This window comes from Leptosomus discolor, chromosome 2 (assembly GCF_034619465.1).
Source record: "Leptosomus discolor isolate bLepDis1 chromosome 2, bLepDis1.hap2, whole genome shotgun sequence".
Classification (NCBI taxonomy): domain Eukaryota; kingdom Metazoa; phylum Chordata; class Aves; order Leptosomiformes; family Leptosomidae; genus Leptosomus; species Leptosomus discolor.
Window position 1 is genome coordinate 48,157,282 of NC_141392.1, and position 24,791 is coordinate 48,182,072.

At 44.0% G+C, this 24,791-nt stretch overlaps 1 protein-coding gene across 1 annotated transcript; it reads left to right on the forward strand.

Annotated features, from left to right (window-relative positions):
- Positions 1–11,334: 11,334 nt before the first annotated feature.
- DACT2 (dishevelled binding antagonist of beta catenin 2) lies at positions 11,335–24,577 on the forward strand. The gene is made up of 4 exons (XM_086461034.1): positions 11,335–11,891; positions 17,760–17,892; positions 19,329–19,616; positions 22,779–24,577. Exons 1-4 carry the CDS (start codon positions 11,652–11,654, stop codon positions 24,575–24,577), a joined length of 2,460 nt encoding a protein of 819 aa, XP_086317160.1. The 5' UTR covers positions 11,335–11,651.
- The last annotated feature ends 214 nt before the right edge of the window (positions 24,578–24,791 follow it).

The window sequence follows — 24,791 nt, forward strand, 5'->3', positions numbered from 1 at the left end:
GTCAGAAGAATAGGTTAAAAAAAAGATTTACCTTGCTGCTAACGTGGGTCTGGGCACTAACCTCCACCTTTGCGAGGGAAATTCTGCCTAAGGATTTCTGCGATGCATCTACTCTGTTGCAAAAGTTTTTGAAGAACTGTATCTATACAGATGAGAGAGGAAATTTATCACTGCTTCAGGGAAGAGGAATCTGGGAAGCAGGAATGGAAATGACCTGGTAGATGATTTCAGCTCGGTGAAAGGGAAGAAAAGAGTCTGTGCTACTTGATCCTACATTACTCAAGCTGCTGCAGAAGGCATGGATGTGAGAGCGCTATGGTGTCTCTCAGGCAGGCTTGCACAACGCTCTCAGGGGACGCCCAAGCCATGGCATGGGGCCATCAGCTAGTACCACAATTACACACAGCATGGCTGTGCTAGAGCAGCGCTGAGGCAAAAAAGCTGAGGGGCACCAACACAACGACACTCACACAGTCCTGCTAGGACCTGAGGGAGTATCTCTGGACACATACTGCACTGATGTAGCAGCTCACTCCAGAGCTCCAAAACAGCACAGTGCTCCCATAGTCAGTGAGAACAGAAATAGCAGCAGTCTCTCCTGAGCGTGAAAAATGTCAAATCTGAGTGATTAAGAGCAAACATGTGCAGATAGGAGAACATGACCTGAATAATTTTTGGAGATTCAGTTAATCCCTTCAGTGACTTCTGATTTCCTCTATTTCTCTCCATGTCATTGAGGATTCCTGATGGTGTCACTGATTTTTTTTTTCTATAATCATTCTTAATTATTATAATCATCCTTATTTTAGAATATAGAAAAAAAAAATCAATGGAAACACTTTCAAATAGATGCTGCATCTTCAAACCCCTTCTCCAAGTTCCAGGTTAAATTAATGTAGTGGGGAGGGCAGTCAGGCAAAGCTTTGACTGAAATCTAGAAATGTCTGCCCCTTGCTGACCTAAAAGTCATGCTTACCTTGTGGCACAGCTATACTTTTCTGGTTCTCATACCAATATATTTGTCAGTAACTCTGTACCAGTGCATCAGGGTCTACAGTGTTGTATAAACATAATAATTACAAAAGCCCCCACATGAGAGGTAAATGTTCCTCTGAAATTCCTTTGCCAACTCTTTGGCATTGGTATTTCAGAGAACACGTGCCCACAACACCAAAACTCAATTATCTTAGTCAGTGGAACAAGAGCACTAGCAATTCCTCCTGTTGTGCTGCACCCACTCCCAATGGCAGCATGTCTGTTGTCCCAAAAACCTACTATCAATCACAGGAGACTGTTTTACAGACAATAGGTCAAGCTCAGACCAATCTTAATTCCCTGGACATTTTTCAAGCTGGATTCAGGTACATTTAAGTGGAGGTGGCTTGATAGCTTTAATATACAAGATAATTTATACATAGGAAGTACTAAGTCATTACCATGCTAAATTTTCTAGCAATGCCATAACTGAAATACTCTCTAGGGTTACTTGTGCTTCTCCAGGAATTAGAAAGTGGCATCCTTTGGGAGTATTTCTCTGCTGTCTCAATCTCGATGCAGATTTAACCCAGCATCCTCTTGACATAGGCTTCTGTCAATTCTGTAAGCTCCTCCACTCCTGTCCATTCAAGCAAGCCCTCCACAACACCTTTGAAGCTGAGTATAAGAACATTCAGCAGGAGGTGCGACTCAAGATGCTTATTTTATAGCCTGGCACAGGGGGTTAAGTGTAGCTGGTACCACTGCAGCCAAAAGGACAGCAGGGCAAGTAAGAGATGCCTTGTATGCTCACATTCTTACATCAGGAAGACATGTGGAAAGTGAATGAGGCCACGTGGGTCTCCTGTAGCAAGGGATGTGATGTTATGTATGGCAGTATGTACAGAATATAGTAGTATGTATTTCACACAATACCAAATCATTTCATGTCCAATTAACTGTGTTACATGCCTTTTTGCAATCAAATTATGGTTAAGGATTACTTGGGCATGGGTTGATAATATTAGTTTATAATACTTTAAGTGATTGTAAGAACGCAGTATTTTATAAAACACTCTAGTCACAATTTCCTGTCCCCTGTCTTTCCCAGGTGTTCACATGGCAACATATTTTGCAATCAAACTAGTCTAATAAAAAAACCCAATTAAGAATGTAACCAAGGAATCTTCACAGGCACCTGACAACAAACACAAATTTTCTGAAGAGGAGTAAGTCATAGAGAGGATGACATAGCAAAGTTGTGTGTGTGTGTGTGTGTTTGTATATTAGTTTACATCCTATTCACACACAAAAAGCTGTGAACAGAAATGTTAAACAAGGCACAAACTCCACAGCCTCAGTAGCAGAGGAATTAGAGATCAGCTATGCATCTCCCATTCATCTTCCAGGTCCTGGAATGTGCAATATGTGCTTTAGCCCATCCCATTGCTGAGCACACAGTCAGTGTCTCAGCATGCTTGTAAGTTTTCCATTTGTTTTTCCACAGCTTACTAATGACTTAAAACTGCCCCTGATCACCACCCTGCTGCAAAGATGATGATGAATGCAGCTGACCCTACATGCAAATAGCAAAGCATGCAAAACACTAACTGTTGATGCTGATACGCAACTGGAGTTTTGCAAATATGCTGGTGTTGCATAACATGCTGAAAATATAGTCTCACAAAATAAGCACCATCTTCCCGCCAGCAGAGCTCTTCTTCTGCAATATGCCTAAGAGCAAAGAATCACTGTCTGTAAAGTAATTCAATTTTATTCAGTACCTAGTTTAGTAAACCTTTATAAGAAAGAAGGAAGTGAAAAGGGAAATAAATATCACTATTTTGGTTTGCCACTGCTCTTTTTAGACATAAAAAAATGAAGCAAAGGCTTTGTTGATGAGAAAAGTTTGCCATAATATTGCTCCACGGATGCATTTAGCAATACTACAGTGGTGTGATGAACACCGGTAAATTTTGCCAATTTATAATGCTGAAGCAATCTCTGCCATGGTTTTATCACTGACCTAGCTACGAGGCCCAGACAGGCCCCAGCTTTGGGAAATGGAGACACAATTGAACCTCTGTGATTAATTCTTTCAGGGTAGACTCAGCAGGAAAGCACACTCCCCAAGGCATGTTTTGTGCATGCTCCTTATAAACAGAGGCAAAGCAATGGTTGAAACACAGGATTCAGTATATGAGTATTCATACACTTCCATCCTAGTGAAAGGAAAGGATTTAACATTATCAGGATGAAACAAGGAATTTGATAAGGCTTCTTCTCCCATCTCAGATGTTGCTGACATTGACATGCTTCTGTGGGTATACACACATCTGCACTTTCTAGAAGTCATCATCTAAATGAAAACATTTTCCAGTCGCCACAGTGCTCAGCGTGATTGTTATACACCATCATATAAATCTTATTAGCTCACAAAACTCGCAAAAATATTCTGACTAATTATTCAGGTCAGTGAAGCAAACTGGATGTGCCCCATTTTATCTTTCCTAGAAAAGAGAATGTCTTTTAAAGCATGCCTCGTAAAATCACAGTCCTCACAAGTCAGCAGGTTATTGGCTTTGTTTTTCTGCTTTTTAGTGAAAGAATCCAAAAGGAGCAGGCCTATGAGCATCCAGCAAGCTAAGAGTGCATTATCTGAATGTGTTCAATGCCTGTTAGTCAATAAAAGTACATTACTGTGCCATCCTCTGCATTGCAGTCTAACCCCCACCACCTGCACAGATCTCCAATTCAAATAAATATGAACACCAGCTAAATCAGCATGCTGTGAAACTGTAAGAGGAATTCCTCTTTCTTTCCATGTTCCTCCTGGACATCCTTAAGCTAACTATTTTTAACAAAAGATGTTTTGTTCTGAATGCCCTGACAGAATTTGCAGAAGTATCTGGCAAGATTAAAATTAGTGGGTCTTTAGGCTTCAGTTTAGTAAAATATTAAAGCATATGCCTAACTTTAAGCATAGAAGTAGTGGTTTTTATTTCAGTGGGACCACTCCCCTATTTAGAGTTAGGTTTACCTGTCTCACTGAATAGGTGCCTTGGAGCTTTCTAACCATCTGTCCTGAAAACTTTTGCCATCCTTAACTAAGCTTGTCGAAACATCACCGTGAGGACCCTTTTTTCTCCCTTTTTATTTCTGGCATTGTGTTTTATTCTCATTGGAAAAACTATTTGAGGTTATTTTGCACTAACTAAACTTTAACCTACATATGCCCAGAAAAAAAGTAGTGTCCTTCCTTTACAAAACCTCAGAGTTAATCAGTGGAATCCTGCAGCATGGCAGGAGGAATACTTTATTGTCTGGAACTGCATGCTGGCATGTAGCTTTTCCTGTTGGAAATACATTCCTTTTTCAAAGAAGTAGGCCCAGACCTTACACACACCAGGTTTTGCTTTGTTTTGCAGAAAAGTATGGGACTTTAAAAATAAATCATAGAGAGTTACACACACATGCATGTACACGCGTGCGCACACACACAAAGAATGGTGAAAAGACAAATCCACATGCAAATGTCAGTTGAGAATATAATGTGAAGCATACGATGTGAAATACAAAGCAACAGAACAAAATTCTCTGATTGGTGTAACTTTAAAGGCTTTGATGGATTCATATCTTATTAATGCTGGATGAGTGAAAGAAGAAAATTGGGACCTCTTGGACTAGAGGAAAAAAGAGATAAATTATTAAATTAACAAAACAGCAGAGACTATGACTCCAAATATTTTTAGAAGACAGCTGCACAATCCAAAAATATTTCCAATATTAGCAAAAATGCACATAAAAGAAAACAAACTGCACATGTAAGAATACGAGCAGACCCTGGAATGAGGGATTACAAGTCACTTGGTGTAATGTGGCATACAAACAGAAAAGGTGGCAGCTTGGATGTGTAAACGTGATCACCTCTATTGAAAAGCTGTTGAAGGGGATGAAGTAAAGGGAAAGCAATAACGAAGAGCAAGGACCGAACTGGGAGGGGTGCCTGGAACTGTACTGTAATGTTGCTGGAATTTGCATTTAACATTAACGATCAGCAAGAGGGTTTTAAACAATATTGTAATGAAATCTCCAGGTGATGTGAACTTGCTAAGCATTATGAATGATAATGAGGGCAGAAAAGTATTGCTGCAGAGCCAACAGAAACCAGGAGGACAGGAAGAAAGTAAGCTTCTGCTAGAAAAAAGAATACAAGCTATAATTGGCGGGAGGAAAAATGGAAAAGATGGACTCTGCAAAAGGGAACTAGAAACTAACATTAGGATTGACTAGTAGTCAGCTCTGAATTTTCATCAGGATGCCAACGAGTGAGACGAACAGGTATAAAAGAAGATATCACTCAGTGTGGAGAAATAATCATTATTCTCCTTGGTTTCTGATGTAACAGCACGAGGCAGGCTGTGTTCTGGCTTTGTGTGCCTGATTTCAGGCAAGCATTGACCTGCAAACTGTCCTTACCAGGAGCTGAGGTGAAAAAGGGCAATCAGCACCAAGTGAGCACAATCCAGTGCAAGGCTACAAGCCACATCAGAGGAGGGTGAGTGCCAGTGCAGACAAAACAGGCCTAGCCCACAAGGGCAGCAGAATGACCATGCTTCCGTTTCCTCTTTGCCTGTGTCCCAGCCCAAGCAGCCAGCCTGGCTCCTCTGTCGGAACAGACATGAGGTTTGGAAGTGATGGGGAAGGACTGTTGCCCCTCTCGGCAGCAAGTTACTACAAAAAGTCCTCTACAAAAACTGCCCTCCTCCTACCTCTGTGGGACAGCATTCTGGCCCAGACCTTTAGGTAGAAGCACCCAGCATCCACATTTGGCATCTCATTCTTAGAGAAGCCAAATTAAAAGTTTCTTTTATTTCCAAAGAATCTCATACCAGCTTTGTGTCCATGAACACATGGAGGTGCAGCGACTCTCTGAGCACTGGCCCCAGGCCAACCATACTCACCACATGCGCCCTCCAGACACTTCTGGTTATTATCTGTTGTAAATTTAGACCTCTTGCAGTTCGAATGATTTCTTTGTGTTTTGACTTCTTCCCTGTTAATTTAGGATGGCAATGGCAATGCTTCCAATATATTTGGCAAGAAGCTATTAAAGCCACACCAAATTGTATCACTTTTTTCCATTCTCTATTAGGTTCCCGTATCTCCCATTCTTTCTGAATACTGATGCCCTTAACTCTGTTTTCTGGCTTAACACTCAGGCTTCTGTCCCCAGACTTACCCTGGCTACTGTATGAAACTCTTTCTGCCTACCTGGATTTCTGGTCCTGAACACTTTCTCCATTCTCCTGCATATTCTGTGCTTCTTGAGTCCCCACCTGTACAACAGTTACTCATGTGCACCCATCCCCCAGTTTGCCTATCTATTCACAGATTTATGAATATGTACATATTTTTACGTGGTCAAAAATACAGGCTTTTAGTTACAGAGATTTCAGTCAGAGAGTATAAACTGGAAAGAGACAACAATGAGCTAAGCTTGTAACCGTCCTCAGCAAAGCCTCCTCCCTCCTCCCTTCCCTGTGACCCCCACCATTGTGCTGGGAGTGTCACAAGAGAATCAATCTGCAATCCTGTGAAAAATAAGCAGAAATAATCACAAAAACAGATGGACATCTCCTAATCCCCAGTAGCTGAAGGCAGGATTTTACTCATGTTTTTAGAAGATTCCTCTTTCTAAAGATCTCCACCAACTCAAATCTGTTTTTGTAGCAGAAGCTGCATGTCACCTGCACTCTCACTTCCTTTTCCCTATCCATTACCATGTAAGCTATAGTTCAAAAAGTCATTTTTTTCAATTCAAACCGAATTCTCTGAACTCTAGAAAGAAACCTTCCCGCCAGTGATTTGTTTCTTTCTAATTAAGTAAAGTAATCCTTGAGACATCAGCCCTTAAGCAGAATGTTTTCAAAGGCAGCTGCTCTGCTAATTAGATGAAATGCCTGGATGATGGCAATTTACTTACAGTCACCTCACAGAGGGACATACAATACTATGCATTCTCTGGCAAACAGTGCTAGCGCAGAATTAACACTATCCAGTGTGGGCAACATAAGAGTTGAGTCAACTTTCGGGATATTCTTAATGGTTGAACTTAACTTTTCAAAAAAATGGCAGAAAGCTCCATCCCACGTCACAGCAGAACCCAGTACCGCTAAGCAGAGCCTCAGTACACATCTTCTTGGGCATACAACAAACAAGAGTAACAGGTACAAGAACTGCGCTTTGTCTTATCTTGAGTACAATAATGGCTTGTGTCAGGCTTGGCTCAATCCACATGTGACTGCTCTGCATCCTCCAACTAACCTTCTAAACATCTGCCAGATGTCAACAGCTCAGAAGATTCCCTTAGGCAGTATCTCTGCATGAGACCCTCATTGTGATAGACACCAAGAGGCTTGTGGAGCTCCCAGGAACAGGACAACACAGAGGACAAAGAGGCTGGCTGGCAAAGTGAGGATGCTGGTGCACGCGCTGAGTTTCTGTCATGTCAAGAGATAGTCCTAAACAGATTCTTCCTCAACTATTGCCACACATGCCAATGTCAGTACAGGCTAAAGTCAAAACTAAAATACACACAGGCTGAAGCCTGTGTGTGAAGACTTTATATCTCTCCACAAGGTAGCGTTACCAAAAAGCCCTCTGAATTATTTTTCATAACAAAACATAAGCAAACAAGGGAAGCAAACTGCAATTTAGCTCTTGAAGCTGCCTGGTATACCAAAGCATTTTGTGTACTCTGGACTTCATCCAAAGCAAATATTCAACTACTTTTCTTTTAAACACATCTGGAGGTCAATACAAATTGTCATACCCTTAACATTAGTCCCACACAAACTGGCTAGTATGCATCCACAAAACAAGGAGTAAAGTCATTTCTGTGGTCATATGAATCATTTGGCTTCACTTTCAAGTCCTACCACAGATTTCCTATCCGATCCTGCATAAAAGGGTTAACCTCTTTGTACATTTCCATCTGCCAAACAGGGTAAATAACACCTGCCTCCTTTCTGGTAGTTTATGAAGCTCTGAGGGCACGTCTCTACCACAGGTGCAGGCACACCCAAGCTGGCTCCATATGAGGAGCGCTAATTGTGTTCCTCATTTTTGTAGGGATTCAAAATAAAATGCCCTGTATTCAATTTACCAAAGTGCTGAGTGCTCAGAACTGCAACTGTCAAAGGGGATTCTGGTTGGAACAATAATATAGATGTATATTAACTGTATTATACTAAGTGCACTGGAAAATCAGGCCAAAGGCATCTCCAACGGGCACCTAAAACGAGCGAGCATCTCTGAAATGAAACTCAGTGCCTCAGGTCCCCTCCTAGAAAACAAAAACAGCTTTATACATTTTGGGATGTTATAAAGACATTATTCATTCGCACCTTAAGGTACTTAAAAGCTAGAATGCTAAGTATATTTTTTAAAACCAAAAGGAAATCCTATTGGCAGTGCACAGCTTAAATGATGTGCAGTAAATAAGGCCTGGGCTGGAGCACAAGGACAGAGGATGTTGAGTAGTTGCCTACTGATCACCCGTCTTTCATTCACTTACTGAGGAACAGACCTGTGGAACTGCACTGTGCGATCACATCATACAAATCAGGACCTAAAATAAAGTTATGTAGACAAATTGTTTTATTTCCTATGGTTTTGGTCTCTTGGTTTTGCAACCGTATCATTCCTTTATGACAGCTTTTTCATAAAATCTAATTTATGTCAGGATCTATAGGTGGAAATCAGAAATCTTATTCAGACTCCTGCATAAATCAAGAATGCTGTATTTGAAATTAACGGAATCAAAGTAACATAAGTGAAAAGTCAAACCTTTTGGCTCCTGAAAACTGCAAGCTACACTTCAGCATTTGGATTCAGTGTACTAAAGCCAGGCAGAAAAATAGGGTGTTACTTATAGCCTGCTCCCTTTTTTAAAGTCATTCTTAAAGTCTAGTAAAACTTTTCAGAGCATCAATATGGAACATTCTTCTCTATCAGTCATTAAGAATAGCAGACGTTTTATAAGTCCCTACTACGAAGCTTTCACCTTTACCGCTACCACTCGCCCACATAATCTCATAGTTTGAAATTTGAGGGCGATTCACACCAATTTCTCCTCCAGAAATCGGATAACACAAGCTATTTGTTGAGTTATCTGAAAAGATTAAGTGACATCACAAGGGTTCTAGGGAAGAAAGTAATCAGTACAACAGAGGGGATAATCAGGAAGCTGATTAGAATAAAGATACTGCTGTGATATAGCCCATTTGGGATTTAATGTATGAAAAGATAAAAAGATGAAAGAAGAGGAAGAACAAAGAGCAAGGGATAACAGTTCCTTGTAAAGGAAGGTGGGAAAGAAAGATATATGACCTTGTATTATCTAATTCTCCTGGCAAGTATATACTAACTGGTATTTGTGTTGGTGACTCGTATTTGGTCGTGTTAGAACATGATTTGAATAAAATAAGGAACTGCGCTGTGTGTCTGTTTTAACAAGTGCCAAGCCCAGTGATTTACAAAAATGCTTCAGCTCCTCATACATGCAACGGCATTTTGCAAGATTCTTGCCACACGCCACACACTGATGGTTGTTTGCCACCCTCCATCCGAGAGGTGACAGCATTTCATGCTGTCTTTTGTCAGCACCTTCAAGAGCATCTCAGGTTTGAACTCAGTTTTTCTTCCCACCTTGTAGATGCAGAGTTCAGTCATCCTGGCACTGAGCCATTGCTCTGCACAGGGAAGTTCAGCCAGATGAATGGGGAAGGAAGAAAAGCAGAGGCATATTCATTAAAGAGAAAGAAAAAAGACCCAAAACATGCCTTAGATGACATCATACATGTCATACCTCATACACACTTAACTAAGCACTGTGGTGCTCTGACTATCAGTCACTCCTGTTCCTGCAGTTCCATCTGCAGCTGGAGACATTTGTGAGTATTTGTGCACGACTTGTCAGAATAGGACCTTCCGGACCCCTTCTGACATAGTTCAACTTTGCAGGGTAAATATTGTTCTCAAATCTTCAAGCTATATGAAAACTGTTGAAAGTGACATGGTGAAAGCAAGGCTGGGTCCTAATAGGACTAACAAATAATGCGTGGCACTGGACTCAGTGAACAAACACAGGAATAATTTACCGCCCCCCCCCCCCCCCCCCCGCCCTCCCCAGCAGGAGCTGGATTTGACATTACTCTAGTGCTTCTGCCATTCCTACAGCTAGGGACTGCTACAGGGAAAGCTAGGCTGGCTGCAGTCTCAGCGGCGGAAACGGCCACCCACACATGGTGCTGAAAGAAGGCTACTTGAAGAACAGATGACAGAGCAACTGGTTCCCGTTTACCCAAATCATGTATCCCAGCACAAAGTCAAGTGGCATTCAAATTAAAATGTTCTAGCTTTTAAAGATATGCTACAGGGTGAACAGAAGATAGCCACAGACAGATGGTGTGTGTGTGCTCGCTGCTTCATGGAGAATCGTACTCCCTGAAATTGTTTCAATCTCTTGAGCGTGGCACACAGTTGATCTCAGGATCTGCAGGATCCAAATGCTTCCTATTTCAGTGTATGCAGCAAAAATTTAGTCTCCTGCAGCATGGGCTCCACTGTGTCACCAGACTCTTGGTATTATGGCTTCTTCTCCCCCTCTGCATCACTACGGACTACACACACTGGCTTTGCTACCTGCTAACCAGCTACCTCCTAAGAAGCTGCAGCTGCCTGTCTTGGGAGCTTTAAACACAGGCGTTTCTTGGTAGCAACAGCACTGTAGTCTTGCATTTCCATGATCAACTGTGTCTTCAGGTCGCATTTAAAGCAAATCCTGAGCCCTTCAAATGACTTTTGGAAGGGGGCTGAGCCACACCTTGATCTCACAAAACAGGCCTCTGCCTTGCTTCCAAAAGTGTCCATCGGCAACTCGGTACCAGAAAGCAAACTTCTGCAATTAGATCCCAGTTGGGCTGGTTTCTGGAGAGCAAGGTGAGGAGCGCCAGTGCTGTGGCTGTGCCTGTGCCTGACAGGAAACCCCAGCAAAGAGGGGAAAGGATGGAGTTCCAAGCGCCGCGGGTTTTGTGAAGGAAATGTTACACCCGCGAGCGCTCAGCGCACCACATCCTCCCAACGTTTCCATTTGCAGCACGACGGCGGGCGCGGCTCCTATCCCCGCAGCACCCCTGGGGCTCCCTCCCCGACCGGGACGGGCACTCTAGCCCCGGCGCTGCTTGCTGGCTCGCCGGCCCCTGTCTCTGCCGGGGGAGGGCGGGCACCCACCCCGTCCTCCCTCGCCGCCGGGGCGGGGGGACGAGGCGAGGGCTGCCCCCGGGGCAGGGGCAGGCAGGAGCCGCCCCCGCGCGGGGCGGAGGGAACGGACGGGCAGTGGCTCCGCTCCTCGCCTCTCCACCCCGAGAGGTGGCCCCGGCGCTGCCCGGAGCCGCAGCCCTCTTCCCTTCCTTCCCTCCCTCCCTCCCTCCCCCGTCCCCACCTCTCCTCCAAAACCGCAGGAGCTGCCGCGGCCCCTCTTCACTCGCTCCGCTGCCAGCCGTGGAGCGGAGTTGGCGGCCCTCGCCGCAGGCACGGCCCGGGGCGGGAGCAGCCCCGCCGTCTCCTCGCCGCCCCACTGCCATGGCCGGTGTCGCGGCCCAGCGTTGACGATGCTGCTGGGCGCCCCGCGGGCGGGCGGCTGGGATCGCGGCCGGGTGGGCGAGAGGCTGCAGGCGGCCCTGGCCGGCCTCCAGGAGCTCCAGGTGCTGCGGGAGAAGCAGCGGGAGCTGGTGCGGGCCGCCCTGGCCATGCCGCAGTGGCCGGCGGCGGGCGGAGGAGAGCAGCCCCCGTCCGCCCACAGTAAGGAGCACCGGCTGGAGGCCACCCTCACCGCCCTGAAGGAGCAGCTGGTAAGAGACGGGACGGGACGCCCCGCGCTATCCCCGGGGCCCGTTTCCCGCCCCCGGGGGTCCCGTGAGGCCCGCGGTGCTGAGGGAGGGCGGAGGGCAGCGCCGCCGGGCCGCCCCGCACCGGGCTGCCTGACACCCGGCTCCTCCTCGGGAGCCGCCGGCACCGTTTCGGTGCCGAGAGCTGGCAGGGCGCAGCACCCGCAGCCCCCTCCCGCCCCGCCGGCGGCGGCAGTTCCCCCCAGGCAGGCGTGTCCGAAGGGCCGGGGGGGTCGTTGGGGCGAGCCGCGGCGATCGTCCCCGTCGCAGCCGGTTTTCCTCCAGCAGGGGCTCACCTGGGCGCGTAGTCGCCCACCCGAAATGCGTGGTGTTGGCAGAGGGCTCTGTGCCAGGGGGAGCGCTGGGGAGAAGTTGTTAGCCGGCTCTGCTCATTCATCGGAGCCGAGGAGTAGGAGATGATTAACTCCAGTGATACACGGATCGCGCTGGTGAGCGCTCACCTCTTAATTGCGGTAGCCTTTTGAATAGGAGAGCGAAAGGCAGGCAGAGTGAGATAGGCGTAGAAGGGAGAAGCGCTCAGGGGTCTGGCACACCACCTTTGTGCGCCTACCTACGTGCGCCCGCGCAGCGGTGTGCCGGAGGGGGTCAGTGCGCCAGGAAAGGGTTCGTGGGCCAGGGGTACTTTGTTCTTGCCGTGATCAAAAGAGCAGAGTAACTGAATACCAGGCCTTGTATTTGAAGTGTTACACCGGTTGCTTGCACGGTTTGTTTTTGTGAAAGAAAAAAAAAAAAATCTCAATTGCGACCGAAACAAGTTTCATCGGTGAGATGACAATCAAAGGGTAAAAAGGGCTTTAGTCTCTAGCATGGGCAATTACACACTTCAGTAAACTCAGACTTAATTCAGAGCCCTTTCCCTCCCTGTACTGGTGCAAGGCTTGGCCATCAGTTACCAATCAGGTGTGAAAAGAGCACCGTTATTTGCTCCCCCTAGGCAGCTTTATCAGGCAGCATCTTGGAATAAAATTGGCTTTAACCTTCAGGGGAAACTTAGCCACCACATGTGAAAACATAGCAGCGGGCATATCTTGATTGAAGTAAAAAATGTGGGACAAGTGGACTGCCAACCACTTGATCACCTGTCATTGATAATTTTAAGTAATGGCTCCACTTTATTTTATTTTTTTTTTAATTAAATGAAAGAATTGAAGGCATTTATTGCCTGTCTGGGGCCACTGGGTTAACAGGAACACCAAGTGACCTATGACCGTAGCGACTGTTCTTTTTTCATGTCAGCTGTTGTGCTTTAGTTAGTCATTTGTTTATATATTTTTCAAATAATTATGGAAGTAGAAGATTAGCTTGTCAGGACTTTAGTGGCACCTTACAAGGCTTTCCAAGGATGTGGGAGAAATTAGCCATTAAAATGGAAGGGAAAAAATTATCTTTAATTGCTGCCCTTAGAAATCCAGGGTTGGGAGGATGAGGGTAACTCAGCACACCACTGGAGAGGGATGGATTTCACCAGTAGGTGCCAGTGCAATTATGGGAAATGTCTCTTCTGGGGGTGCCGGGGAGGGAAGTGTTCATAAGGCTTGAGGGAGATGACTCAGAACTACATAAATCCAGGAGAAGGTTCTTCAGCAAAAATGCAGTTGTGAAAATGCTTAAAGTAGAGATTCAAAGCTCTTCTGATTGACCCGTGGCTGCTGGAAGCTTTTCAGACTAGTGTACCTGATACCTTTATTGTTTTTTTCCCCTGCAAATTGCAGACATACGTTGGAGTAGATGTGCATACCTCAAAGCTGCTTAATAGGAAAGTAAACTCAGTTGAAAACAGGCTTTTCTCAGTCCTGTTAGGAGTAGTCCACAGATCCTAGGAACTCGGTGACCACAGGCTGAAAACTGTTTCTTGGTGACTCACGAGCAGCGTATTGCACTTAAAACTCTTGAAAATTCTGTTCATGATCACGGGAAAGTAAGTTAAAACTAAAAACAACAGAAAATGCAAAGCACGGCATTGCTCAGGGAGTGTTGCGTCTTCATCGTTGTTGTTCTTGGCCCATGGATGATAGAGTATGTGATCGCTGCTCTATAAGCTTTTGGATTGAGAATCTCATTGACAGTGTAAATGTAGTTTTGCCTTGCTACGTATCGTGATCCAAGTTTCAAGTAGGGCTGAAGCCCTGGGTTTTAGCATTAATTCATAAAAAGTTTGGTCCTTGCAACATAAAATGGGGAAGTTGTATCAGCTGGAGATGGCTCAAGGCACCTCAGCAATGGAAACAAAGCAGACAAGGAGTCAAGCTGGGCTTCCTCTATAATGGTAAGGTGAGAAACAGAAGAGCAGAGGCAGCGCCCTTGAGGCGTCAACTGCCACTAAAGGGAATGGGTGCGCCAGGGCCATCAAATGCTGTAGGGACCATGTGTGGGTGGATGCCGCTCCAGCATCCCAGTCTCTTCCCCAGCCACAGGTACCAGCAACAGTCAGCAGCTGGCCTTCCAGCAGTCTGCTGTAGGCAGCAAGGCTGCAAACTTTCTGCTGTCCCTAGCAGTCCTGTCCAGTGGCTCTTTTTGGTGACCGGGAGCTCTTCTGGCAGCTACAAGTTACTACGGTGCAGGCAGCATCAACTCTCTGTAGCAGAAGAGAAGCAGAGTTAAGTGATGCCATCTGCTGTTAGTGAACCCAAAGGTGCTAAACTAGTCTCTTGACCCAACTGTGTTGTGGTGACATAGAGGAAAAAGAAGAGGTGCAAATTCAGGCTAATACAAGGAAAGAAATCTATGACACTTTCACTGTCAGTTTATATGGATAACTAAGGCTGCAGCATCCAGTATTTTCTCAGCTGTTTCCTCAGAGAACATGTTTATAAAATTGATTTGATTGTAATCCGACGATTTTGTTTTGCAAGCTTTCAGGTGACTTATGGTGTTATAAAAATGTGAGAGGGGACACATTATACCAAAGAGAAAAAAACACTTGGTACCCTGCATTTTGCACAGATTTTTTTTTTTTTACCCTTTAGATAGTTTTGAATAGAAGAAAACATGATTTAAACTAGGTGTATTACTTTTTTTTTTTAATATTAAACCAACTTAAAGTTTTTGTCAACTGAGAGGAAGAGGTGCTTCCAGAAGGAATTCACCTCACTCTAGAATAAGGGTCTTGGATAGGTGAGATTAATTTTTCCTCCGAAATTGGCTGATTTGCACCAACAATTCCAAAAAGACCCAAGGGTGAATAGATTTTAGATATGCAAAACTAGATAAGATTAATGTTATTTTTTGTCCATTCCAAGATACAGTTGGATTAATACAAGTGTCGGGTGCTAATCTACAACCAATAAATGTCAACCTCTCCTTTTACTGAATAGATTAATCGTTCAAAAGAATAGTGAAGTATGACCGGCGGATTTTGGTGCCTTGATTTGGGGTGCCAATTTGTGTTGACTTAAAGGAGCCTGCTTTTCAGAGAGTATTCTCCCTTCTGAAAAAAGAGTGGTACGACGATATTACAGATTTGGCTCCCAAAAACTCTAGGCCATCGATAGTACAAGTTGAATTGCAAAGTCTGGTCCTGCATTGTGCAGTGCACAGAAGTCCTCACAGCTGCATTGCCCAAAGCAAACAGATGGTTTCACCTGCAAGTTTTTGTTTCATATAAAATTCATGTTGTGAGTTGAGAAAGAGTATGGGCTTATTGTTCTGGTGTTGCTTAGTGTGGTTATTAGAGCAATAACAACATTAAGCAAACACACTGGAAAAGTCATCCTTATCCAAATGGCTTTGAGAAATGCTTCTCATCTTGGAGTGCAGGAGTTAACTGAAAGATCAAAGCTACGAAGTCTACTGGAAATGTGAAAACACAATGCTGTGAGACACCATAAAAGGGTTAAAAATGATGATGTAAATCAAGTGTGTTGGTAAAATGCTGTGAAAGCGCAGACAGAACCTGGAGGTATAATAAATAATCTTTGAATACCTGAGAGCCTTGTGGCCTCTCTGTCATTAATCAGAAACCACAGACTGAGGGATTGGCTGGCAAAACATTAATCATTAAGCAATTAATTCCAGCCATGAAAACAAAACTTTGTGATTTCCTGAGTAAGTGCGATTGAAGGAGGCACGGCATGGTTTTGCTTTTTCACCATAAAGGGAATAAAGAAGTACTGAGAAGGTCATACATTGATCACTCAGATGGGATAGAATCCCTTTAGATCCTTTATTGTCCAAGTCTTCCCTTTTTTTTTGTTTATATGAATCAGGAAGAAGGAAGATCACCACAAGTTTTCCTAGGAAGCAGTAATGAGCCTCTTGAGCTTAGACCTTTCTAGATGTGTAACACTAAAAGAAAGGGGGTTTATTTCTTGTGCCTTATATGTTCCTCCAGTTCTTCATAAAAGCATGCTGGAAATACCTTTTTATTCTTCTCAGCAGCATCACCAGCCATTAACAGTTCTTTTGTGAGACTCAGGACATCTGTCTTTTTTTCTCTTTCCCTTGAATCTCAGTTTCTAATCATTTACCTGTTACCTTAGGATCTTAGCTTTCCTAGCTTTTAGTATTGCCAGCTATGGAGAAATCTAAAAATGCAAATATTAAAAGCTGAATAATCCAAACACAAGGAAAGTGGAGTCAATTACTGATTTTTATTTTCTGCAAGTAATGTAATTTTGCAAATAGTTTAATTAGTTCAATGGACCTAGATTATATTTTTTTCATATTTGGGGTTGGAAATACTGCTCTGCTAGACCTGCCACTTATATTTTTAAATCTGAAACATAGACATAAAGAAGAATCTTAGTTGTGTTTTTCTCACCGTTACTGAGTGGAAACCCAGCCCCTCAAGGGCTGTGAGCACAACTTTACAACCAACTTCAAGAGATCACCTTTCTGTAAAGTGCTTTTGGATGGATGGTGAGGTGTGATATAATTAGAAGCTGCCTAAATAGCGACTGGGCCTAGATAATTTGCCAAGTGCCATGTGAGAAGTTTGTGACAGAAACCAACTGTGGTTCTTTGGCTGATACCTAATGCCTGGCCATCTGCCTCGCCAAGCTGACGGCATAAATACTTGGGGAGCAACTGCGGGAGCTGTTGCCTCAGATCGGCCTGGTCAGTGATTGCAGTAGGCAAAGGACCTTGTTGCTGCCTTCTGAAGGATTATTCACAAGCTTGAGACACCATTTATTTTAAATACAGTCATTTTCACAGCAGTATTCAAATGCCACCTTCTCCTTGCATAAAATGCATGGAAATATCTAGCCACAAGACATGCAAGGATAACTTTCCACCAAGTAGATGTCACAATTCATGCAGCGTACCCTTTCAGCTATAAAAACATGTCACCAGAGCCCAGGATTTTACAGAAATAAGTATGCTGCCTTTATTTTGTGTGGCAATAAGATACCTTTACATACAGCGGTTTCCTTTTGTCAGGCTGCACCGCAGAGTTCGTGCAGACAGTCTATAAAGTTTATCTCATCCTCTGCTCAGAGGCAGTGTATGCAAAATGCAGTGCATATATTTTGTTAATTAGTGAAAAGATTGCCATGCTCTTCAGAGATACAGTTCCTGCCATAGGTGTAAGAAAAGCTCCAAAGGTTAAAATAAGTATATTCAGTATGAAAAGTTTTGAGAACATGTTCAGCTGGAGAGAAGACAATATATACTGAGAAACAGAACGTTTTATACTCGTCCATTATGTCAGTCTTGTTACAGAGAGCCAATTGCAACAGTCCCTAGCTAAGCGAAACACTTCATGAGAGCAGAATCTGTCCAGCACAGATGGCCTGAATTCATACGTTGCTGCTGAGTTTCTAACTGTGATTATTCTTCATTTCCTTCTTCTTCTCTCACCTTGTGAATTAGTCTCGTTTGAGAAGACAGGATGTCGGCTTGAAAAGCCACCTGGATCAGCTAGACCAGCGAATAAGTGAGCTGAAATTGGACGTCAGTAAGACCTCCAGTGAATACTTGGATAGTGACAGCCGGCCCAGCTCAGGTAATGTGCACTTGGTCGCTTATTCCCAGGAGTGTGGCGCTAGGAGATGTGAATAGTGTCAACTGCTAAGCAAAACTCTCTGTATTGTTTGGTCAGAAACAGTGCCTCATGGCTGAGGTGGAGAGTAGTCATCTGGCACAGAGCTGGGAATTTTCCTGCAAAGTTGATTTAGTTGGAAAATGCTTATTCATTCAAACAGTATTTTTTCCTGATTTTTTTTTTTTTAAATGGACATTTTAGCCACAAATGGAAGGAGGAGAAGACAGATTTGTTAATTAATCTCCTTGTCCAGTGCAGAATGACCATTGGCAAAGTGCTTAGAGTACTTACTAGAAGTGAAGGAGACCAACATCCATGTCAATGCTCTGCTTGAATTCAAGTAGGGTCGTGAACCTCACTAAGGCTTTGAAGATCACTACCACTGCAGTGCTCTGGCCAAATGAATGTTTGATCATTTATATAAAAATGAAGCAGCTCTATTAAAAGACACTGAGAAAAAACACACCAGCAGTTTTCCAGCTAAAGCTGTTATGGACAGAAAGAGATTGAGTTTCAGGTTTCTGGTGTGATTCACAAAGAATGCTGTACTTCAGACTTTTATAGCTAGGATGTCTCTTAAAATCAGTTTCTGTTATCTAGTGTGGACAATGGGAATACTTCTTTTTAAACAGAATGTTGAAAAGCCTGAAGTCTTCGGTGAGGCAAGGAAAGAATTTTTATTGACAGCATACAGATTTGTAGCCTGGTACTTAGATTGGGTATAAAAAGTGCAAGTTTGTGTTGATGGTTTAAGTTCAGGAGTTGTGTGCTTAGGCACATACCCACAGTTAAAAAGGAAACAGCTTCCTTTTGTGTTTGCTTTATACGGAGAGGAATAACAAGAACTCCTATCTTGAATTTATACAGAGCCTTTTTTAATACTTCCATAATTAATTGGCAATGATCGCAAGACCTGGAGAGGGAAGATAGCTCCATTCTCTGCCCTGAGACATTCCAGCTTATTCTAGACTTGGCAACTCTGATCATGGGCCAGTTTTACTCTACTTTCCCATCCAAGCTGTGCTTGTATGCACCTGTCACATGTTACGACAGTGTAAGACAGCCCTATTTTACACCAGTTGCATAATACTCCTCAAAGAAGTTCTCCAGTGAAGAACTGGGCATGAGGGTGCTGCATTTCACCCCATCCCACCCTCAGAACTAACCATGCATGTGCGTGCCAAGCTGGCTCAGGGCCTAAATAAATAAGCAGAAGCCAAATAAAAGGTGGTTGAATTAGACTATGCCTCTGCTAAAGTTACCCAAAGAAATGATCATAAATTTAGGCCTGTGGCATATAGCAAATGAAGATTTGTTTTATTCTCTGCATTTTTCTTCTACAGAGCACATTTAGTAACTGTAAATAAGAACTATCTTCCGATTTATTCTAACTACAGGCTTCTATGACCTGAGTGACGGTGGTTCTTGCTCACTCTCCAATTCTTGTACCTCTGTGTACAGTGAGTCCATCTCCTCATCCCACACCAGTCTCTTGCCCGGCTCTCAACACCCTAAAGCAAGGCTCAGTGTGTTTGATTACCGACCCAAGTCTGCAGATGAAACTACTGTGCACGCCACCAGCTTCCAACAGCAGGGAACCTATGTCAGCGATGGATGTCGGATTACAGCTAGCACAGACATTTCTGGGACTCCTGCCAGGTCCCGACCGAGGCCAGTTTCCACAGGTAATCAACTGCAGAACAGAGACAGGCACAATCCTGGTTATTGCTTTTAGGACCTAATATGTAATCACTATATAGCACTGATTTTCAATACACAAAGTGAGAATTAATTGAAACCACAGAGTCAGACCATTTACTGTCCAACTTTCACTTGTCTCCATACTCAGATACTTTTAAACAATAACAAATACGAGGACGTATGCGTCTAGAAATGGAAGAATATTTAAGTGCATGAGATAAAATTGTCATGAATGTTGAGATACTTTTTTAGTTTACCTGCTTGTGAAATCAGAAAAATTGCAGTATTTGAAATACCTTGTGTGAAGGTGCAGGGATGTATGAAAAACAGAAGGTGAATTCAAAATTAAAGGTGATGCATTTTACTGGGAAAGATTTTACAGAAATCTAAGGAAAAAGAGACACTTCCAGACTTAGTGCCTGTTTTCTCAATCTGTTGTAAAATAAGTGTGATAATACTTTATATATATATATATATGCCTTGCCCTATTTATTCAAATTAATGTGGACTTAAACAATACTCTTTTTTGTAACTTATTATGTACAGTTAGGGAGAACAGACACCAAAAGTTATTTAACTATCTGTGAAGCAATCGTGAGCCTCACAGTGGATGAACCATTAATTTGCATCATATCTTCAGACAATATGGACAAGTCCATTAATATTCCAAATCTCTTGTTTATCCGTCTGTGAAGTGACATCATATCACTTCTTATTTTGGGTCCTTCCATGGCCTCAGAGCAATCTTGTGTTAGTGCAATTCATATGGTGACCCAGCCAGATGTGTGACAGTTCCATTACAGAAGCAGGGAAGCTGCAGGGAACATCATTTCAAGTACAGTGGCACTCTGGAGTCATTCCCACAGCTTCTGAACCTGAGCTAGCTCACCTCTGGCTTGCTTGGAGCAGAAGCAAAGGCCACCTGTTCTGTACCTGTGCAGACATACCTGAAGCAATGATGGTTAAGTTATAGCATAAAAGCAAAGGCTTCTCAAGACTTCTCAGAGGCTGAGGGTGGAGTGAGCTTAATGATCCATAGCTTCCATGTTCAGATTACAGACTTGTTCTGTCAGAAGCTTTCCTGCTTTGCAAGATTTTGCCAAGACCCTAGGGGCTTTATGGTTTTCTGGGTACGGAGATAGACTAGCAGAAAAAGGGGTAGCTGATGTTAAGTCGGGGTGCAGGAGTAAGGCTACAGACCTTCTTCAGCCCTCCTTCCTTTTTCCATCACCACCTCCCTTCATCTTGGCTACAACCTCTTATGTTTCTCACACTGAAGAACTAAGTAGTGAGGTAGTAGTGGAAACAATTCTTGCAAAGTTGACCACGTTGCAGGAAGAAAGGCAAGATGTTATTTCAGAAAAGCATAATTTTGGAGGGGGAAAGAGATTTCTCTTTTCCTCTCCTTAGCTTGTCCCCCCAGGTAACTGCAGGTACAAACCGATTTTCTTTTCTTTCAGTAGCAAGTAGAAAGCTTGCTGAGACACCACAGGCACAGCATTCTTTGGACACCTTCCTGGTTTGTTTGCACAAGAGCACCACTACACACTGCCAACAATTTCCTAGAGAATTTTTACTATGGAAATATGTTGTTGAGAGATCATGATCATAACCTTTGCTATAGCAAGTCTGTGAGTGCCTTAGGCAGGACACTGCAGACAATGCCAAATTTTGAAGTCTTACAAAAGCTTCCTGTCACAGGACAGAAATTGTCACTGTAAGTGAAATATGTGGTTAGATTTGATGCTTGGGTTTCCTGGAGACATGAAGCAGCCAGGAAATCAGTTAGCTGAGGATTTGTTGGTACCAAAGTCTGCATCGTTGTACAGAAAAATCCAAGCTAACTGCGAATGGTTCCAGTACTCTTGGAACAACGCTCCAGTATACAGCACCATAGTGCTCTATTGGATGACTGGTCTGGGTGGAACAGTCTTGTTTTACGCAGAAGGAGACGTTCCTCAGAGGAAGGTGCAGCAGTCAAGTGTAACTTACAGCAAACTTGACAGTACTCTAAAATTCAAGAGATCTGAATCAGTGACCATAAATGCCATTTTCAGGGGCTGAGCTTCCTGTCTGCCTGAGTAGTTACCCTTAGATTTTTTTTCTCTGTCAAAGTAAAGTTATTTAGTCCATTTTACGTCCTTAAGGCTGACTTTTAAAACACCCGCACATAGAATTACGGCATTCCTGATTTTCTGCCTTCTAATAAAAGCTCTGAATATTTATTTCTGGAATTAAATACTCATAAGAAGTTACTTAGTTGAGAAATGCATGAGACTGGTAATGTTACCAAATGAAATGAGAGATCCACTTAGGAGGTTTCATTGGGTTTGCGGTTAAGGAAAAGTAGAATCATGTCACTCTCTGGCCTGTGGGACACATGAGTCTTAGTGGCTCTCCTGTGTGTGTTGAGTGCTTCTGTTTACTAGTGCCTTGCTAAAGGAAAACGCAAAAGAATAAGCAACTACAGCTTCCAGCATTTAAGAGGTTAAGAAACACCATAACCTAGTGTCTGCTTAAGTCCCCTTAAAGCAGCTGGTTGACTGTAGATTTTTCCAAGACACGTGATATAAAAGGGTTGGAGGAAAAGCTGGAATTCAAATTTAGCCACTTAAAAAAAAAATACCATTGACTCTGTATGCTGGAAATTTCAGGGATTTCTGAGTTATAGTCATATATCCAGAGGAAGTCTTTATCCTGTCCTGGGGGGAAAGTGTTCAAAAACTGTATCTGTTGTATTGGGCAATTTTACATGACATTCAGCTTCAGGCTTTTTGGTCATTGGATTGACTTTTTATCTCTGCTAAGAAATAAAAATAAGTTGGGTTCCTGTTAGCCTGCGACATTCTAGAACATTTTTATATATGCACAGATTTACTTTCATCCAAGTGGGACAATTTCAATTTCCTTCAAAGGCGTGAGTTTTATTATTGGCACTAAAAGGCATTCTAATCTCCATTATGTTCAGGTGAATAAAAGCCTTGAAGTAATTCTGTGCTTTGGAGGGCTGATACTATTTTCTTCATTCGTGCTACTGATTTTAGAAAAGCTAGCACATCCCTCTGAAATAGCACTTATAGCATAAGCCAGTTTGAATGTAATCATCTGTGATTTAATTAGGTTATTTATTTTCATCCACTGTGTAGGTGACTTGGAAAGACTCATTCCAGCAGATACTAGATTTCAGAAAGAGACAGATCCCAAATCCATGTGGCCTCTGTGCCATGCCGGAGACATGCACTTGCTCAGCATGGACCCCAAATTCCAGAATGACTTGGTCTCCAAGAATGGCATTGATGTGTATCCTTACCCAAGCCCCCTTCATGCGGTGGCTTTACAAAGTCCTCTTTTCTCCCTAGTGGGGACATCCTCAGAAGCAGACCTCCAGGCCCTTCCCAGCAAACCCGTGCCTAGTGCAACAGGTCCCAGCTTGATTAGGGCTAGGCCAACCACTGAGGCCAAGCCAGGGGGTTACATCAAAAAATTACTGCAGCTGACGAGATGCAAAGGGAACAATCAGGCTGATGCCAGTGAGTGGGTTTCAACAAAGAGCCAGCCAGCCACAATGCACCAGAGACTCATTATAACCCCCAGCGCCGGTGGAGTGAAAATTAACAGCAGCAATAGCCAGCTGGAAAAACAAGTGAGTTCTCTGGAAAGTAACAAAGCTGAAGGGAAGCTGCAGAGAGAGGTGCCGGAGGGGGAATGTGCCAAGCAGCAGGAGACCATGCACTGTGTGAATGAAGAACAGCCGTCTACTCAGCCTGACACAGAGCCATCAGCTGTGAATAGTTGTAATCTTGCCAAGTCAGCAGGAAGGGGCTCTCCTTTGGCAGAAGCAACAGAGAGCAGCTTGGAGCTCAGTTCATCCTGCTCGCATCTGTGCCAGGAGGACTCCAACCCAGGCACATGGAACGCTAAAGCCATCCCACCCAGAAAGCTGCCCCTCAAAAGGTGTGGCAATGCCAAATTTGCTAACACTGGGGGTCATGAGCAAGTGGCACGGAGTGAGTTCGTTCATGCTCAGTTCGTCCCTGCAGAATCCCACCAAGTCCGGGTCAAGTTTGCCAGCTCCAAAACAAAGGCAGCGAAGATAAAGAGGAGGAACAGTGAAAAGGTACTACGGCCTGGGAAGCAAACCTTTTGCATGGAGAAGGCGAGAGGCTCCCATGGGGCTGCCAGGCTGCCTGCTGAGTGGAATCAGCCCCAAAGGCCACATGGAGCAAAGAGCCTCGTGCGGAGACCTTCGTATTCTGGTGACGTGACCGGCAGGTCGTGCTCAGAGTCTAGCTTGTTCCCTGTGCAGGTCAGGCTCCCCACTGTGCCATCCAGGCCAGATCTTCACAGAGCCTCTGCCAATGCACTGTATTCCCTCGAAGCAGCTTGCGTAGACACAGCCAACAAGAAGAAGCAGCGCAAGTGGCAGTCCACAGTGGAGATCTCTGCCAAGGGCCACCTGGCCAGCCTCTCTAGTAGCTTTGGCCTGGGAGCGCCAAGGCAGCCAGCAAGGAAAGCTGGTGTCCTACGCACTGTCAGTATGAGGGCTCGCTCCAAGAGTCAGCACCACGGAGCTTATGCCAAAAGTGAGTCAGACCACTCTGAGTACTCTGCAGAGTGTGCTTCCCTCTTTCACTCCACCATTGCAGAGACCAGCGAAGGGGAGGTCAGCGATTTCACGGCTAACCGTTTTGGGGATAGCGAGTCCAGTGAAAGCGATTCAGATGGCAGCAGTGACAGTAGCAGCCTTGCCCTTGACTATGATGAGGGGGATGAAAGTGAGCTGATTTGGCCTGAAAGTTCGGTCAGACAATCGGGAGCTGTCCAGACCTCTTCCAAGCCTCTTCCCCCAGTGCCCAAAATCTGTCGCATAAAAGCTTCAAAGGCACTAAAGAAGAAGATTAGGAGATTCCAACCTGCCTCTCTGAAGGTCATGACCATGGTTTAAGGGAGAGCAAGCATCTGTTTCTTACAGTGAGACATCCTGCTGGCTCTCATTTGCAAAACAAGAGAACCCATGTGCAGAGAAAAGGACTGGCTTAAACGAACTGTAAATAACCCCTGAATCAACACAAGGGATCTTACTTGTTAATGCCTGGACAGAAATGTCACTGTATCTAATTTCCTCTCATGCCATTTATTCTGTAAATATGGATCTGTGT